This window comes from Callorhinus ursinus, unplaced genomic scaffold (assembly GCF_003265705.2).
Source record: "Callorhinus ursinus isolate GAN/ISIS: 27379988/994484 unplaced genomic scaffold, GSC_fseal_2.0 scaffold20, whole genome shotgun sequence".
NCBI classification, from domain to species: domain Eukaryota; kingdom Metazoa; phylum Chordata; class Mammalia; order Carnivora; family Otariidae; genus Callorhinus; species Callorhinus ursinus.
Window position 1 is genome coordinate 26457897 of NW_027397082.1, and position 19865 is coordinate 26477761.

At 36.1% G+C, this 19865-nt stretch overlaps 1 protein-coding gene across 2 annotated transcripts in view; it reads right to left on the bottom strand.

Annotated features, from left to right (window-relative positions):
* Window positions 1-19865, bottom strand: part of BTAF1 (B-TFIID TATA-box binding protein associated factor 1) — a 104246-nt gene that overhangs the window by 45806 nt on the left and 38575 nt on the right. For both annotated transcript variants that reach the window (XM_073904452.1, XM_025880652.2), the window contains 6 exons: window positions 18986-19106; window positions 7717-7821; window positions 6167-6316; window positions 5731-5873; window positions 5321-5495; window positions 3636-3839 (listed from right to left, as the gene is read on the bottom strand). In XM_073904452.1, the coding sequence (XP_073760553.1) occupies window positions 3636-3839; window positions 5321-5495; window positions 5731-5873; window positions 6167-6316; window positions 7717-7821; window positions 18986-19106 (898 nt within the window). The remainder of the gene's footprint in view (window positions 1-3635; window positions 3840-5320; window positions 5496-5730; window positions 5874-6166; window positions 6317-7716; window positions 7822-18985; window positions 19107-19865) is intronic.

Consider the following 19865-nt stretch of genomic DNA (forward strand, 5'->3'; position numbering starts at 1 on the left):
CTAAAAAGCTTCTGCACAGGAAGAAAACCACCAACAAAATGAAAGGGAAGCCTACTGAATGGGAGAAGATATTTGCAAATCATATATTTGATAAGGAATTAATATGAAAAATATATAAAGAACTCATATAACTCAACAAAAACAATCTGATTAAAAAATGGGCAGATGATCTGAACAGATATTTTTCCAGAGAAGACATACAGATGGCCAATAGGTACATGAAAAGATGCTCTATAATCCCACTCACATCAGGGAAATGCAAATAAAACCACAATGAGATAACATTTCACTACCTACCGGAATGGCTTATCAAGAAGACAAGAAATAACAAGTGTTGTCAAGGATGTGGAAAAAAGGGAACCCTTGTGCACTGTTAGTGGGAATATAAATGCAGCCACTATGGAAAACAGTATGGAGGTTCCTCAAAAAACTAAAAATAGAACTACCATATTACCCAGCAGTGCCACTTCTGGATATTTATCTGAAGAAAATGAAAACACTAACTTGAAAAGATATATGCACCCCTCTGTTCACTACAGCATCATTCACAACAGCCAAGATACAGAAACAATCTAAGTGTTCATGGATGGATGAATAAGGAAGATGCAGTATATATCCACAATGGAATACTACCTTAGCCATAAAAGAGAATGAAATTTTCCATCTATGACAACATGGATCGGCCTGGAGGGCATTCTGCCAAGTGAAATACATCAGAGAAAGACAAATACCTTATGATTTCACTTACATGTGTAATCTAAAAAACACATGAACAAATAAAGCTAATAAATATAGAGAGTAGAATGGTAGCTGCCCAGAGGGGAGGGAGGTTTGGAGGAGGAGAGCAAAATGGGTGAAGGAGGTCAAGAGGTACAAACTTCCGTTATAAAATAAATAAGTTATGAGAATGTTATGTACAACCTGATGACTAAAGTCAATAATATTACCATATTTGGAAGTTGCTAAGACAGTAAACCTTAAAAGTTTTCATTGTAAGAAAAATAAAATTAAAAAAAAAAATTCCCTCAGTAGGGAGGGAAGACAGACTGATTTCATTCCAAGAAGGCAAAAAAAAAAAAAAAGAAGAAAGGGGGAAATGGATAAATTATAGAACAGCAAAAATCAGAAAAACAACTTTAAAAAAAAGCAATTTTAGCTTTTTCTCACAGGTAAGAACAAAAAAATTTCAACTATTTAATTTTCTAATTAGAAAAGGGGATAAGACATGAAGACTGCTCTTTCACAGGAACCAACACAAGTGAAGTGATTCAGTTTCTGATCCTATAACAAGGAAGAACTCATTTACACCTAAGTTCAAGAACCTATTAAGTATAAAGCTACAGTAATCAAGACATTGGTGATGGCATGAGAGACAAATAGACTGAGCAAATAGAGTATAGAGACAGATCTCCACTTATCATGCAACAGATTTTTGACAAAGGTGCCAAAGCAATCCATTGGGGAATGGAAAATCTTTTCAATAAATGATGCTAGAAAATAATGGTTATCTTTATGAAAAACAATTCAATTTGTACTTCACACTATAAACATTAATTCAAAATGGATGACAAATCTAAACATAAAAGCTAGAACTGCAAAGTTTAGGAGAAAAATGTAGGTGAATACCTTCACAACTTGGAGATAAGAAAAGGTACCTTAGGTCAAAGAAAACAATAACCATAAAAGAAAACAACTGATAAACTTCATCAAAATTAAAAATATCTGCTCATCTAAATAAAGACACTTAAGAAAATGAAAAGGAAAGCCACACACTGGGAGAAAGTATTCAGAAAGCATCTATCTTACAAAGGATTGGTATTCCAGGATACATTAAAAAAAAAAAAAAATGGGTGAGCCTGAGTGGCTCAGTTGGTTAAGCATCCAACTCTTAGTTTCAGCTCAGGTCGTAATCTCAGGGTTGTGAAATCAAGCCCAGTGTCGGGCTCCGTGCTCAGCATGGAGTCTGCTTAAGATTCTCTCTCCCTCTCCTTTTACCCTTCTTGGCTCGCGTTCTCACTCTCTCAAATAAATAAATTTAAAAAAAGTCCTACTACTCAATAATGAAAAGACAACCTAATTAAAAATAAACAAAAAATCTGAACAGACATTTCAGAAAGGAAGATCTACAAATGGCCAATAAGACATTAAAAAAGTGTCAAACATATTAGTCATCAAGGAAACACAAAGTAAAACCATACCAAATGTTGATGATGATGTGGAACCACCAGAACTCACACATATTGTTGGTTAGAAGGTAAAATGATATAGCCACTTTGGGAAAAGGTCTGCAATTTTTTATAAAACTAAATGAACATCTACCCTATGATCCAGCAATTCTACTCATACATACTTATCCAAGAGAAATGAAAATAGAGGTCTACAAAAAGATCTGTATAAGAATGTTTATAGCAGCTCTATTCATAATAGCCAAACACTTGGAACAGCCCAAGTGTTCATCAACGGAAGAGCTTAACTGTGGTGTATACAATGGAATAAAACTAATCAATAAAAACAGTGAATCACTGATACACATAACATGGATAAATTTTAAAAACATCATGCTGAAAAAAAATCTTATACCAAACAGCACAGAGTGTATGATTCCAATTATATGAAATTCTAGAATTAGCAAAAGTAATCTATGGTAGAGGAAAAATCAGAACAATGGTTACTTGAGGGCAGGGACAGGCAGGGATTGTGAAGTGGTGATGGTATATCTGCAACTTGATATGGGTTTGGGTTTCATAGGTATATCCATCTGTTAAAATTCATCAAATAGTTTTACTTCATAGCAAATAAATTTAACCTCACAATAGAGCAAAAAACAAATACTGAATTTTAGTTATTGATATATATACATGCTGAAGTGTACTGATTTCTGCAACTTACTTAGAAATGCATCAAAAAGTAAGATGGACTGATGGCTGGATAAGTAGACAGCTGCATATATATGTGATAAAGCAAATTTAGTAAAATGTTAACTCTGCAATCTAGCTGGTGAGTATATGAATGTTCACTGTGTAATTCTCTTCTTACCTTTTCTTTATGTTTGAATATTTTAAGTTGAGAGAGGGGATAAGAAATACTCAGGAACTTATATAGAAACAGTTTTTTCTATACTCTGACAGTTTTCGTGGTTTTTTTGTTTTTATTTGAGAGAGAGAGCTCATGTAAAAGCAGAGGGTGGACAGACGAGGAGGGAGAGAGAAAGAATCTCAAGCAGACCACATGCTGACTGAGTGCAGAGCCTGATGCAGGGCTGACCTCAGGACCCTGAGATCATGACCTGAGCCGAAACCAAGAGTTGGACCCTTAACCGACTGAGCCACTTAGGTGCCCCTCTACTCTGCCAGTTTTAAGCAAAACTGAGAAATGAACAAAAAATGGAACAGTTTCCTCTGATAAAGGTATACTGGTTTGTTAGAATCTGAGATTTAAAGAAAATTCCTTCCCCATCCTCTAAGTTCAAAAAAAGTCAATAGAATGAAATAACTTTTCTATAGGGTATGGGCAGCAGGCTATCAGGCCATGGACAGATTCAACAAATTAGTGTTTTGTGGTAAACATCACATGAAAAATTTCTAAAATTGATTTCATGCTCAATCTAAAATTAAGAAAGTCACTTCTTTACTCACCAGGTCATTAGCTTGATCTATTGTAAAAACACTGTTGTTTACTCTATTACCAACTTCAATATGTGCATCAGCTAATGATGAAATAAGCTGTTTACACTCATTCTGCATTCGCGTGAATGGAACGGCAATTTCATCATAATACAAATGTTCTGAAAGGATATCAAGTAAACGTGGCTGCACAGCTAGGGTAACAGCTTTACACTCCTAAAATACAACAGACAAAAAATATTCAGGGCAAATATATAAACATAATTCTAGAGATATATACATCTTCACTTGCAAACTACAAAGTTCTAAATTCCTATTCATTTTGAATCTATGTTCTGTTACCTCCCAGAACAACATCGTTAGTTGCACAGAGAAAAGGTATCACACAAACTACTCTAAAATTTTAATATGAATGACTTCAGAACATGCACATGGAACTACTACAATTCCATTAAATTTTGCAACTACTCTTACTTTACTCTGAATTTATACGAACTTTACATACATATAGCACAGATTTAAAAATATATAACTGTAAAAAGAAATCAGTCAGAAAAGAACACTTAGCATGCACTAAAAATGTTATTTGAAACTCATTATTAGATTTCTTAACAGTTGAACCCATAGCTTCACATGCCATACTGTAGAAATGGATATATAATTTAAAAGCTACTTACCTGCCCCCAAATTTAACTAACCCTTCCCACTCTCTCTGGTTGTTGCCTGCCCCAACCAGAGGGGGAATGGCCTCAGTGGTGAGCCATGAGGGGATCTGGGTGATCAGCCTGGGCTTCACAGAGTAAGTCCAGAGAAGCTCTGTGAGGGTCCAGAAACCGAACTGTCAACACTTGCTGCTGAGTCTGAGAGGCACAAAAACACAGCATCACTGCCTCTCCAGCACACCGAGTCCTGCCTAAAAACAGATGAGCCTTGCTTCTTTCCAGAGGCAAAGCTGGGGTCTCAGTTGCAACAGAGCATGGCTCAGTTACTTTTAGACATAGCTTATAGCTTTGACAAACTGCTAAGAGGCAGTAACAAGAAACTCTCACAGCAAGTGCAGACAGTTAAATTTCCAGAATTCCAGTTAATGGAATAAACAAAGCCAGCAGGAAGTTTCTTTGATTTACAGAAGTCAGTCTTACACAAAATCACACATTTTATTAGAAGTTAAAGGTTAAAGGGGCTGCAGGGAATGGCTTATTTGAAAACATGAAGATTGTCATTTAAATGTGGAGGTTTTATTCTTCCTGTGACCCAAAATTCTGCCCTTGCTACTACTCATACAAATGGATCTCTATTACTCAAAGCCTCTCATCTTTTACAGTTTTCAGGAACATCTGAGATATAAAGGAATGAATGACCAACAGTTTCTGGATGGCTTCCACACATACACATGTGTTTTTAGGAAAGACATTTCTTAACAGACTGTAGTATCAAGAGCAAACCTTAAGTATGGTCATAGCTAGTAGTCTCAGGTACCAGACTAGGGGTCATAAGAAAAAAGTCTAAGGTTAAAAGCAAATGGAAGACAAACAATGTTTCACATTATATAATTTAGAATATTTTTCTAGAACTGTTGAGTTTTTATATAGAGAAAATTTTTTTTCTGTTTGTAAAATATAATGGAAATAATCCTAACAGCTAATGGAAATTGGTTTACTTAATTTGTCTTCATTATTTTTTGGGCAAAATCTTACCTTTTGTAAAGCAGCCCATTCACAGATTACCAAAGCAACGCTAATTCTCTGTAAGGCAGATTTGGAGTTCAAATGGAAGAGTAGTAACTGACCAAGGGATTCAGCTGGTTTAATTTCTTGGGTTACCACATTTACACCTGGATCACAAATACAGCAACAAAGCGCTCCTAACAATCTATGAGAGAGAAAAAAGAAGTTCCCCTTATTGAAGCTATAACTTTTCCCAACAAAGACATAACTCCTATTTTATCTTCATAGAAAGATATAAATCTTATTTACAACTTCAAGAAAATGAAAAACGTTTTCTTACACTTTTTCTTACTCTGTAACTAGTGTGCTCGAGGAAGTACTGACAAACAAACACATTAGAATATTCTGGTTAAAAGGCTTCTGAATTTTTGTATACTCACTTGGCTGCCATCATTCTGGCCCGCATAACCACAAAATCCCTAGTGGAGGGGTCTTCCATGATGGTGTCTGCACCTGCAATGTATTCCTGAAGGACTTCTTTTGTTTGGCTTTGGCCTTGGCGTATCTTACCACCTGTTTTTTCCTAGAGGGAAAGAGGGGAAAAAATAATAATAAAAATTAATCATTAAAATTTAATAGGGAATTCTCCTCTGTACACAAAAATACTTTCATTTGTTCTCCCAATAAAAAACAGTTCTTTTCACAAAATTTTAATGGATAAAAATTATTATGCATTTGCAAAGGTCCTCATAAAATAATTTCTGCATACATTAAATTAATTAAATCACAATTAAAATAAAACAATACAAATTTCTTACATGGTTACCGTATTAATAGAGCTGAACATTCAAATACATTATATCCCTCTGCACTTACCTTGGCTCTAGCTTTTACTTCTAGCAACATATTTAAATCAATAGGTAAATGAGAAGGCTGCATCATTAAGCAAAGCCAAGCACCCATCCATGGACAAGCAGCTGCTACCACATACTGAACTGAAGCTTTGCACAAGAGTTCCATCCAAACCTACAGAGTAAAAGAGAAACATGAAAAGTGAAATTTTCCTAGTGAGGGCTAATAAAACCTAATACTTATTTTTAGGGATACTGAATTAAAAAAAAAAAAAGTAGGAAATAGCAAGCACAGAGATGAATTTTAAAAGTCAATATAAAGGCTTATTTTTTAAATACTGCTTGATAGGTTTGTATACTAAAGAACACAAAAGAAAGTTTTAAAGAGAGGAACAGAAAGAATTTCCTTCAATATTTTGTGAAAATCATTTAAAATATAAGATACACATAACAATAAAAGTTGTCAAAATTTCAGTCATTGAAATCCTTTGCATATATCATAAAGCTTGATACTAATGCAGCTCTATATTCAACACACACACTTCAGGAGCACCTGGGTGGCTCAGTCAATTAAGCATCTGCCTTCAGCTCAGGTCATGATCCCGGAGTCCCAGAATCGAGTCCCACAACAGGCTCCCCGCTCAGCGGGGAGTCTGCTTCTCCCTCTGACCCTCTCCCCTCTTATGCTCTCTCTCAAATAAATAAATAAAATCTTAAAAAAAAAAAAAAGCATTTGCCTTCAGCTCAGGTCACGATCTCGGGGTCCTGGGATCGAGCCCTGCATCGGGCTCCCTGCTCAGTGAGGAGGAGTCTGCTTCTCCCTCTCCCTCTGCGCCCCCTACTCATATGCTCTCTCTCCCAAATAAATAAAATCTTTTTAAAAAACCACACGCACACACTTCAAGATATAACAGCTCCTGACAGATATCCTCTGCTAAAGTTAGAGGTGGTAATATCCTAGTATAAATTAAGAACTTAAATCGATTCATGATCTTACTCAATAAGGTACCTTTCTTGATGCCTAACATTAAATGTAACTAAAAACATATAGAAATAACATCACTGTTAATATAAGGCTGTTAACAATGAGCTGCTTCAGAGGCAATAATTCAAGACTGAATTACAACAGTACCATTTCCCTCAATAAATATTAATTATATCAAATGTTTCTTCTTTAAAGATTCTAACACATATGACCGACCAACCTTGCTAAGTAAGGGAAAAAAATATAAACCTAAACCACAACAATGAGACTATATATTACCAATGAATCCCAAAAGATACTTCACAGAATCAATAACCATACGGATAAACAGCAAAATAAGTGATAAAAACAGTCTTCTCTTCATTTTATTTTCTGTATTGAGGCTATCAGAAAGTGCCTAAAACACTTGCCTAGTAGACTTAACTATTATACTCCATAAGAAGCCTATTTCCTTGTTTCATAGATCACACTTTTCAAATGTGTTTCCAATTTCTTAAAATCTCCGACCAACAACAGTACAGCAATTATGAAAATTTTTAAAAATCTACCAAGTTACCGGGGAAAAGAATACAGATATATTCACTGTGTACCTTGTGAATGAGGTCCAGAATTTCCTGGCTGCTTTCTAAAACACAAAACTGGAAAATGTGCCGCAGCATATCAGGCAGGATAGGTATAAGCCAAGATGAAGAGTTCTGAAAACAAAAACAGCATCAAATCTATAGTATAGAATTCTTAGGTGTTAGCTTATTTGAAGAGCTACAAGTCAAATAATATAAGTGTTACCATGAAAAGATGGTATGGCTTTATCAAAAAGGTTCGACTGGGTGGCAAAGTTTTACAAGATTTTGGAGCAACAGTATCATATTCGTTATTCCAATGGTTTGGAAAAATTAAGTATCATAAGAACTAGTATTTTTTAAAATGCAGATTCTCTAGTAGCATAGCATAAAGTCTGCTTAGTAGAAAATACAAGATAAGGCTGGGAAAACATCTGAAGGCCAAATTCACTTCACCTGAACAATTGTGCAAGCATCTCCTTTCCGATATGATTGCAAAAAGTAATATGGCTTTAGCTCAATATTATCTTATAAAAATTGCAAGGTATAATCTGGCCCATCCAGAGCCAATCTGTCTCTTGTAGATCTGAAAGTTGGCCCACTTATTTTCACTAATTTTGCACCTGTCTTCCAAGGAGGCAATGATATGGGCCGGAAATCTAATACTGTTGCTTTGTATTTATAGGTTTATTTAATTAGATTGGTGGGGGAATAGGTATAGTGAAGAGCATATTATTATTTTTCAGTCCTTTAGAGATTATCCTTCTTCAAATTCCTCTCTCCAGAACTTTTTTAAAGTAGTTAGTAGACTTTTAGTATGCTACTAACTAGGACTCTACTTATCAAAAATATCCCCCCGAATCTTAGGGAATATCTACAAAGTGTTGATGACCATTTAGCATTAGTCTAGCACAGTATAAACTAAAATACAGAAAAATTCCTACCACAGTCTGTTTACTTCACCAAGTTTAAATTAACTATAATCAGGAACATTATTACTCAAGTTATAAGTGAATTCAAGCTTTACAAGGGCTTTTGAAAAAAATGTTTTGGTCTGTGTTAAATAATTAACAGAGTAATTATTACCACTCCATGTTAGTGCTAAACATAGTCCCCAACATTTTTTTAGTGAGCATCAAGTGGGGATGGGGAGATGACATTTCTGGGAATTACTGAGGAAAATGACTGATGGTTATGGAGTGTGACACGGATGGGGTAGTTTCTTCCCAGTTGCTTTAAGATTGATGTTCCTTGCTGTGTTCTGCCTTCCTGGAACTCAGAGTAAAGAGAGTTGATGACAAACGGAAAGACAACTACCAGACCATTCACTGTACTGGACAATCAAGGTGAAACTTCTAGCCATCTATACTCCCTCACACTCTACCCTCCAGCCAATTTCCTTTCACTTCCTCTTTAGTGCCATCATGCTCTCTCTTGCTTCCAGAGTTTCACATGCTGTTCCTTCCTGACCCTGTTCTTCGCCTGCTTAAATTCTACTCATCCTTCAGATCTCAACTTTTATCTTCACTTTCAGTGGGCAAGGTACCTTCTTTGACCTTCACTCACTTCACTAGCTAGGATCAAACAGCACTGTCTACTTCCCCTACCAGATATTTACCTCATTATGTTATTAGAGCTTGTCCAGTTGTGTTTCTCCTGTCTTGTTTAGTTTCCTGTTTTAAGCTCTACAGAAGGGCAGAGACCTTGTCTCTTACCAATCAGTATCTAAAGAATTGTAAGCACATAGTAGGCACTAAAATATTTGTTGAATTCTCATAGGAAATATGAGGTATGTGAAATTTCTTGCAATTGTAGTTGGTAATAAATCCCTAATTTGCAAAACTGACAGGGTAAGCTCTTACCAGTACCCTTTTGCTATGCCCCTTCTTTTATCTTCCCACAAAAAGGTCAGATGTGCAAAAAAAGCAGCAGTCTGATCATCACTCCCATGAACATCTGATTCCTGCCTGTAGGCAAATTCATCATCATTTCTTATCTCCATATCAATGATCTGGGGTTGTAGGGGAGATTTGGAAAGAAGCTACAACAAAGCGATGAATCACACTGAATCTTCTCATTAATTTGGCCTGAAATCCTATTTTGGCCCATTGCCAAAAGAAACACACACACACACACACGAACCAAACTATATTTTTACATAATTTATAATGCTCTGTTCTATTCATTTGTCCAATCAATATTTACTGAAAGTCAGCTAAATATTTAACCTTTGCTCTTGCCTTCTAATACCTTTGTAAAATCTGGCCAATACCTAATTATGATAATGTTCTTTAATGACAGTCTTAGTTAAATGTATTCTTTTGGTCTTTCTTTCCCTTTCTACATATGTATATGAGAAATTTCTTACATCCTAGATCCTCAGACTCCAACTCAATCTCACATATATATCTTCATGCTAAATTTAAGTTTGAAAGCTTGCCTTTCAAACAAGTCAATGCTGTATGTAACTGAAATTTTGGAATGACTCATAAAGTGGCTGTGATGCAAGTGGAACAGAAAAGTCGACCCAGTCAGCAGAACAAAAGATTAACGTCCAACATATTTTTCTAGATTGAGGAGTTGAGTTCTAGCTGTAACACTTACTGGTAACAATGCCAGTAAAGTAGTTCACTAACAGACATACAGACTCATAGATATACTTCACATGTATAAACAGTCATAGGCTAAAGAGACAATACAGAAAGGAAAATCAAGTGGTAAAATTCACTCTGATTGCCAAACTGCCAAACAGTTTAACAAAAAAAGTTACACCGTGATTTTATGTCCCTACCAAATGAAAACTAGTCTGGTTTGCTTAAAAGTTCTTATTTCATGCTAAGAAGCCAGGCTTGCCAATACTTTCACATGTTAACATCACAAATGCTATGGTATATCACAGAGAAGTCTAATGGTAATAAGATTTCATAAATAACTGTATTAACTGTCTCTATTTAAGGATATTTTAGAGATGTACATGCCTGCATACATACTCAGGATAAACTTTAAGATTAAGGACATTTTTGTTATAAAATCTTCAAAGCAAAACAAAAAAAACTGATGAAGATAATCAGAATACTTTCAAGGAAATAAAGGCATCAGTCTTTAAGGGGTATTGAGCTACAGCCAGGTTTAGCCTCAACATTGCAGTTACTGAGAGGAAAGGGTTAAGAAGTTAGAAAATGAAACCAGAAGAGAACTGCTAGTAATCTAAAAATGAGTTCATTTTTTCACTTTGTACTTAAGATGACTTCATATACAAAAGTGAGAAAGCAATTCAATAGACACTTAATCCATTTTGTCTCCATGTAAAATTTAAAACCTTCTGAAAGTCAGCCAGAATTGGATCTGAATCTGAGCCAAATCACTTACTGTGAGTTGTGTAGGTACACGAACTTGGGGAAGTTTAATTTTTGGTCATCAGTTCCCTCATTTGCAACACAGGAATGGCAGCAGCCACCCATGTTACATGCTTACCAGGGTTCACAGCATAAAGTAAGCCCTCAATAACTTGGATTATTACTATAATTAAATATCATTCTTACACCTCAACATATTATAAGAGTTCCAAACTGTTAGGAAAGAATTCCCAGAACTTGGGGCACCTGGGTGGCTCAGTCATTAAGCGTCTGCCTTCGGCTCAAGTCATGATCCCAGGGTCTTGGGATCGAGCCCCACATCGGGCTCCCTGCTCAGCAGGAAGCCTGCTTCTCCCTCTCCCACTCCCCCTGCTTGTGTTCTCTCTTTTGCTGTGTCTCTGTCAAATAAATAAATAAAATCTTAAAAAAAAAAAAGAATTCCCATAACTGGAAGTGCTAATTATTGTTCTTACTATCTGTACTATTACTTATATCTGTATAGCATTAACATTTTAAAGCACTTTCATGTACATTATCTTACTTAGCCCATGTAACTCTGAGAAAGACTGGGTGGAGATTATCACCAGAAGGGTTAAATAAACTTGACCAAGGTCATAAATTTAACAAATAGTAGGGCCGAGGTTAGAACCCAGATTCTTTATTTAGTTAAGCGATCTTTTCATTACACCACTAAAGAAACAATAGTAATAGAAAGCAGCTCAGAAAAAGTAAGGCAAGGGGCGCCTGGGTGGCTCAGATGGTTAAAGCGGCTGCCTTCGGCTCAGGTCATGATCCCAGGGTCCTGGGATGGAGCCCCACATCGGACTCCCTGCTCGGCGGGAAGCCTGCTTCTCCCTCTCCCACTCCCCCTGCTTGTGTTCCTGCTCTTGCTATCTCTCTCTAATAAATAAATTTAAAAATCTTAAAAAAAAAGTTGAAAAGAAAAAGTAAGGCAAGTTAAAGTGAGAACAGATTTTTATCACCATAGGTCTATCATCTCTCATCCAAATTCTCTGGGGCCAAATGTGTTTTGAAATTCGGAATTATTCTAATTTTAGAATAATGAGGTTATATGTGCTGCATGCTATGTAATATCCTCAAACAGGGTCTGAGGTAGCACCCCAATAAAGTTATGTTAATATTTCTGAAGCAAAATTTGTGAATGGGCACATTTAGTAGGATAAAGACTTATGAACAGTCTCTCTTCAGAATGAGCAAGTTTTTACACCACATTTACAAAAAAATCTTTGGATTTCAAAACTGCAAATAAGAGGGAGCCTGGGTGGCTCAGTTGGTTAAGCGACTGCCTTCGGCTCAGGTCATGATCCTGGAGTCCTGGGATCGAGTCCCGCATCGGGCTCCCTGCTCAGCGGGGAGTCTGCTCCTCCCTCTGACTCCCCCCTCTCGTGCTCTATCTCATTCTCTCTAATAAATAAATAAAATCTTAAAAAAAAAAAAAACCTGCAAATAAGAGATTGTGAACTTGTATTACAAGACAGTTTGCCTTGGATGCCTTTTGATTCCTTTGATGAGAGTATTTGGCACATAGCTCATCACCTGCCCCCTATAATTCCCTCCCCTACACATAACCACTGTCTTTCCAAAATATTATCTCCCTTTCTTCCTCTTCCTAGTCTTTCCTTTACTTCAGGGAACAGGTGCCACAAAACAATTCCAACTTCTACAACTCACTGTGATTTTTTTCTTTATCTAATGTCATTAATAAGTGAACGTTTAATGGTTATTGTTACTCTTAGAATCTCAGCAACATTCTTTCTGAGAAAATATCAGAGTAAACCATGTCTGATCGGTTGTATCTGTTATTGTATTCTTTACCACAGCTTTTCCTGATATATACTCATGTTTTTAAAATATTTTTAAAGATTTTTTATATCTATTTGAAAGAGAGAGAGTGTGTATGCAAGAGTGGGGGGTAGGGACAGAGCGAGAAGCAGACTCCCCCCCTGAGCAGGGAGCCCAACATGGGGCTCAGTCAATCCCAGGACCTTGAGATCATGACCTGAGCTGAAGGCATACACTTTACTGACTGAACCACCCATGCATCCCTCCTGATGGTTACTATTGATTGCTTCATAGCTCTCTCTCTCTCAAATAAATAAAATCTTTTATTTTTTAAGATTTTATTTATTTATTTGATAGAGACATAGCAAGAGAGGGAACACAAGCAGGGGGAGTGGGAGGGGGAGACGCAGGCTCCCCGCCGAGCAAGGAGCCTGATGCGGGGCTTGATCCCAGGACTCTGGGAACATGACTTGAGCCGAAGGCAGCTGCTTAAACCAACGGAGCCACCCAGACATCCCTAAATAAATAAAATCTTAAAAAACAAAACAAAACAAAAAAACAAGAAATCTGCTGCATTTCTATACAGCAATAATGAAGCAACAGAAAGAGAAATTAAGAAAACAATCCCATTTACAACTGCACCAAAAATAATAAAATACCTAAGAATATAATTAACCGAGGAAGTGAAAGACCTGTACTCTGAAAAATAAAACACTGATGAAAAAAACTAAAGATGACACAAACAAATGGAAAGACATCCTATGCTCATGGATTGGAAGAACAAATATTGTTAAAAGGTCCATACCACCCAAAACAGTCTACAGATTTAATGCAATCCCTATCAAAAAAAACCAAAGCATTTTTCACAGAACTATTACAAACATTCCTAAAATTTGTATGGAACCACAAAAAGACCCTGAATAGCCAAAGTTATCTTGAAAAAAGATGAACAAAACTGGAGGTATCACATTCCTGGATTTCAAGTTATAATACAAAGCTGTAGTAATTCAAACAGTATGGTGGTGGCACACAAACACACAGATCAATGAAACGAAATAGAGAGCCAGAAATAAACCCATGATTATACGGTCAATAAACTTTTGATAAAGGAGGCAACAATATGCACTGGGGAAAAGACAATCTCTTCAACAAATAATGAAATGGAAACTGGACCACCTTCTTACACCACAAGCAAAAATAAAACTCAAAAGATTAAGGACCTAAATTCAAGTCTGAAACCATAAAAATCCTAAAAGACAGGACAGGCAGTAATTTCTCTGATACTGGCCGTAGCAACATTTTTTTTAGGTATGTCTCCTCAGGCAAGGAAAACAAAAGCAAAAATAAACTACTGAAACTACACCAAAATAAAGAGATTCTACACAGCAAAGGAAACAATCAATAAAACTAAAAGGCAACCTACTGAATGGGAGAAGATATTTGCAAATGACATATCCAATAAAGGGTTAGTATCCAAAATATCTAAAGAACTTAGAAAACTCAAAACGCCAAAAATTCCCAAATAATCCAATTTAAAAATGGGCAGAAGACATCTCCAAAGAAGACATCCAGATGGCCAACACACACATGAAAAGATGCTCAACATCACTCATCATCAGGGAAATGCAAATCAAAACTACAATGAAATACCACCTCACACCTGTCAGAATGGCTAAAATCAACAACACAAGAAGCAACAGGTGTTGGCAAGGATGTAGAGAAAAAGGAATCCTTGTACACTGTCGGTGGGAATGCAAACTGGTGCAGCCACTGTGGAAAACAGTATGGAGGTTTCTCAAAAAGTTAAAAATAGAACTACCAAATGATCCAGTAATTGCTCTACTGGATATTTACCCAAAGAATATGAAAACATTAATTCAAAAAGATACATGCCCTCTAAGTTTATTGCAGCAATATTTACAATAGTCAAAATATGGAAGCAGCCCAGTGTCTATCCATAGATAAATGGACAAAGGAAATGTGGGGTGGGTACATACACATGTACACACATGCGCGCGTGCACACACGCGCACACACACACACACACACACGGAGTATTACTCAGCCATAAAAAAGAATGAAATCTTCCCATTTGCAACAACATGGATGGATCTAGAGATATAATCCTAACTGAAACAAGTCAGAGAAACACAAACACTATATGATTTCACTCATATGTGAAATTTAAGAAAGAAAACAAACAACAACAAAAACAACAGATAAACCAAAAACCAGACTCAACCACAGAGAACAAACTGATGGTTACCAGAGGGGAGATGGGTAAAACAGGTGAAAGGGATTAAGAGTACACTTATCTTGATGAGCACTGAGTAATGTACAGAATTGCTGAGTCACTATATTGTATACCTGAAAATGATATAATGCTGTATGTTAACTATAATGGGGTTTTTTAAAAAATTCATCAAATAAATATAACATTGATACAGTAAAAAAAATTCTTATCAAATAAATACAACATTGTTACAGTAAAAAATTCTTATCAAATAAATATAACATGGTTACAGTTGGGATACAGGGGTGGACTTGAAAATTTTTCTTGACTCCAGGTTATATATTAAGAAATAGCAGGGGAAAGGATTGATAAGAGCCAAATAACAGAAGACCAAGAGACAGGAATTTAATTCTAATGTACTAGGCAATAACAAATTACTAACCAATTTGCAAGTAACTGAGGCTATAGCCCCCAAATTATCCTTAACTCAAATTCTCCCCTTTTACAAATATCATTACTGTGTAGAAACTAAAGTTACAAAACCTGATTCCAAACCATAAGGAGGGGCAAACTACTAAGGAAAGTAGGATACTATTCCTTATAAATATATAGAAGGAAGAATGTGGGTAAACTAGAAAACAGGTGAAGTTCTAAGGGGATTACAACTTATTCTTAATATTTTGGTTACAAAATCTTGAAGCAAATAAAACAATTATAACTGGATGGTGGATATATAAATCTTGTTTTATAATTCCTTGCTCTTTTGTCTATTTTCAAAACTTCCCAAAATTAAAAAATGGGAATAGGTTGTGGTCTTGAGAAAAGCTTTTTTATTTTTACATTTTATTTTTTTTAAAGATTTTATTTATTTACTTGACAAAGAGAGAGAAAGCAAGAGCAGGAACACAAGCAGGGGGGTGGGAGAGGGAGAAGCAGGCTTCCCGCTGAGCAGGGAGCCCAATGTGGGGCTTGATCCCAAACCCTAGGATCATGACGTGAGCCGAAGGCAGATGCTTAACGGCTGAGCCACCGAGGTGCCCAGAAAAGTTGTTTGTTTGTTTGTTTTTTTAAGATTTATTTATTCGAGAGAGAAAACAACCAGAAAGGAGAGGCAGAGTGAGAGGGAGAAGCAGGCTCCCCATTGAGCAGAGAGCCCGATGCAGGGCTTGATCCCAGGACCCTGAGATCATGACCTGAGCTGAAGGCAGACACTTAACCAAGTGAGCCACCCATATACCCTGAGAATAGTTTTTTTTTTTTTAAAGATTTTATTTATTTGTCAGAGAGACAGAGCACAAGCAGGGAGAGCAGCAGGCAGAGGGAGAAGCAGGCTCCCCGCTGAGCAAGGAGCCCGATGTGGGACTTGATCCCAGGACCCTGGGATCATGACCTGAGCTGAAGGCAGCCACTTAACCAACTGAGCCACCCAGGAGTCCCCTGAGAATAGTCTTCTAAAAGGGTTTGGCTTTATACTATTATTTGAAAAAATAGAAAAACCAAATAAATATAGTAAAGCATATATGTGGGGGCCAAAACCAGGATGTACTGAGAGTGGGTAATAAATTCCATAGCTCTAAGTCTTCAATGGTGAGAATAGGGAGAGAAAGGCTCAAGGCAGTGACAAAACACAAAATATTCTATATGCATCCATATTAAGTTTTGCTGATAGCGTGACTTTCAGTAAAGAGACAATCTGAAGATAGAAGCTAGATAGAAACAGGAAGTTTCATTAGTGATATCATTAAAAATTTTTCAAGAAGAGAAAAAGAAGTTAGAGGCATAGATAACTACCACAAAAGGATATTAGAAACACAATAAACAAGAAATTTCTTACTCAAAAAATAAAGGATCATGCGCATACCAGAATAACGAAGAAAAATACAAAAGCAGGATACATTTAATTGTCTAAAGGGAGTAGACTGGAAAAGCTCTTTGTTCCAAAACACATTCTGTATACTTGCCTAATTTGAAACTGACATATTACTCAGGAAATGGTATGTTTGTAAAAGTCCATATTGAAGATATTAGATAATTAGGGAGAACAGAAGATTAGTTTTTTAACCTTATCACCCAAATCCTCATGGTCTTTCAGGACTTAGTCTAGCCCTCAATGCTGCTTTCTGACACCTCTCATATTCTGCTCTTCCATTATTTAACTCTTTGCAGGGGTTATTAAACTTATCATAGAAGAGTCTTGTCATGATTACACTGTAGACTTTTTCAAGGTAAGAATAAGAACAATGTTGGAATTTTTAAAAATTTCTCAGAACACTCTGCACAGAATTTTATACAAATTTATTTAACAAATATTGGAGACCCATGCATAAGTGGTGGGAGAGGGAGGATCAACTTCCCGCCGACCAGGGAGCCCAACATGGGGCTTGATCCCAGGACCCTGGGACCAAGACCCAAGCCAAAGGCAGATGCATAACAACAGCCACCCAAGTGCCCAGAGAACTATGTACTTAAAAAAAAAAAAAAAAAAGAACTATGTACTTTTCACTCAATTTTTCGGTAAACTTAAAACTGCTCTTAAAAATAAAGTCTATTAGAAAAATAATAAAGAACAACATGAAGTGAAGAAATCTGGCAACTTCAAGAAGGCTAACCAAAGTAAATTTAAGAATACTTCCATCAGAACATTTAGACAAAACCACACAACAGAAAAGAAGTGAAAATTCAGAACTCATGTCATTTTTGTCACGCCTGATCAACTGAGGGTTATAAAACAAACCTGGTAGTTTTTCCTCAAAAGAGTCTGATTAGATAAAATTAAAAAAAAAAAATAAAGCAAAACAAAATTTACACATACTGAGTCACAGAAGTGCAACACAATACCATGCTGCAGATTAAAACAAGTCTACATGGAATATCCCCCCTCTTTTAATATTCATAAATCACACAGAAATGCATGATTAGTGAACACAAGAGAGACATATACCCATACTATAATCTATTGTCTAACAATAAATAAATAAACAACCAACCAAATAAATAAATAAAATAAAAAATCAACCACTGCTTTTGAAAGATGACTGGCTCAAACTGTAGTACAACAAATAACAGCATGTCAGAATGAATTCCTTATGGTATTTCTCCAAATTCTAGTATTTTGTTTGACCTATAGTTATTTTTAAAATAGAAACGTGAAGCCTTTTACAGGCAGGGCAAAGACTCCTCAAGTCAGCACAAACTCCATTCTTTCTAGGCACTTCCATGTATGACTCCTGAAGTATATTATCCTTGGAAACACCATGCTCTTAAGTTTAAATAATTCTTGGGCGCCTGGGTGGCTCAGTGGTTAAGCATCTCCTTTCGGCTCAGGTCATGATCCCAGGGTCCTAGGATCGAGTCCTGCATCAGGCTCCCTATGCAGCAGGAAGTCTGCTCCTCCCTCTCCCTCTGATCCTACCCCTGCTTGTGAGTGAGCACTCTCTCTCTCTCTCAAATAAATACAATCTTTAAGAAAAAAAAAAAAAGATTAAGTAATTCTTAAGAGGAGGCAAGTGCCTAGGAGTTTCATCATCAGTGTTTAGAAGTCATACTGTAGAGCTCTAAATGTAGCCTCCTAACCTGGGATGAGCTCTGCCAACCACACAAAGCAAGCAAAAACTGAATAACAGATCTCTGACAGACTATTCAATCTTTCACTCAACAAATTATTTGTTGAAGGCTCTTATGTGTTAAGCACTATTCCAAGCACTGGGACTATGACCTAGAACAAAATATTAAAATATTTCTGCCCTCATGATTCTTATGTGTCTACATGGTCACCATACCACTTCTACTAGGCCCAGCATTCTCCTGATCTCTGAATATGTAGCACGGATAACCTGGTGGTCAGATTTATTTTATAAAATTATTTTATATAATTTCAAGATCACTATACATAGTTATTAGTTCTTACCTGGTCCTGTGTTGATAATAATGTAAACAGAGTTTCCAATGCTGCTCTTCGAACTGATGATATAGTGTGATGCAAAAAAGGCCAGACACGTGGAACTAAAACCGTGAGTGACTGCTGAATACTAATAAAGAAAACACAAATTAATCATACTCATTCTCAGTTGAAACTCTGTTGATATATTATCTAAATATGTCCTTATGGACCTAGTATCTTTCTTGATGAATAAATTCTAAAAACATAATACAATTTTCATATGAACATTCATTTAACATCCTTGTTCAGAACTGTTATTATAGAACCAGAATAGCCAGAGCAAACGTAGTCATAAAAAAATATTAACATTGAGTTCTATGGCACTAATGCCATGAATTACTTTTTCAAATAAGAACTTTCTAATATAACTGCCCTTAATTTCAATCTGTTCTTACTCAGGAAAATGGGACATGTATCTTAACTGGTAATCAGACTACACAAAATCAAGATTGTTAATTGTTGCACCTAACTTACATTCCCCTTTGGGGTCACCTCTGCCACATATCAAATGAGCAAGAGATGGTATGGCAGTAGCTTTGAAATTTGTTATCCTGATTTAGCATTACTAAGTTAAGAAAACTCAAATACCTTCCTTCTCACAGATTAGAACTTTGCAGAAAAACAAGCAAAGCCACATCTACACTAACAATTTGGACCACAGAATTCCTGTCACAGCCATGAGTCATTTATAAAAATTACCTTGGATTAGGAAATGATTTTTTTTTATAAATAGTGTTTGAAATATGTAACTCTATACAAAAAGGCATGAATAAAAAAGAAAATGGCAGGTGTAACTATTCTTTTGTGGTTCACCTCAGGAGGCCTATCTTTTAACACTATTTTCATT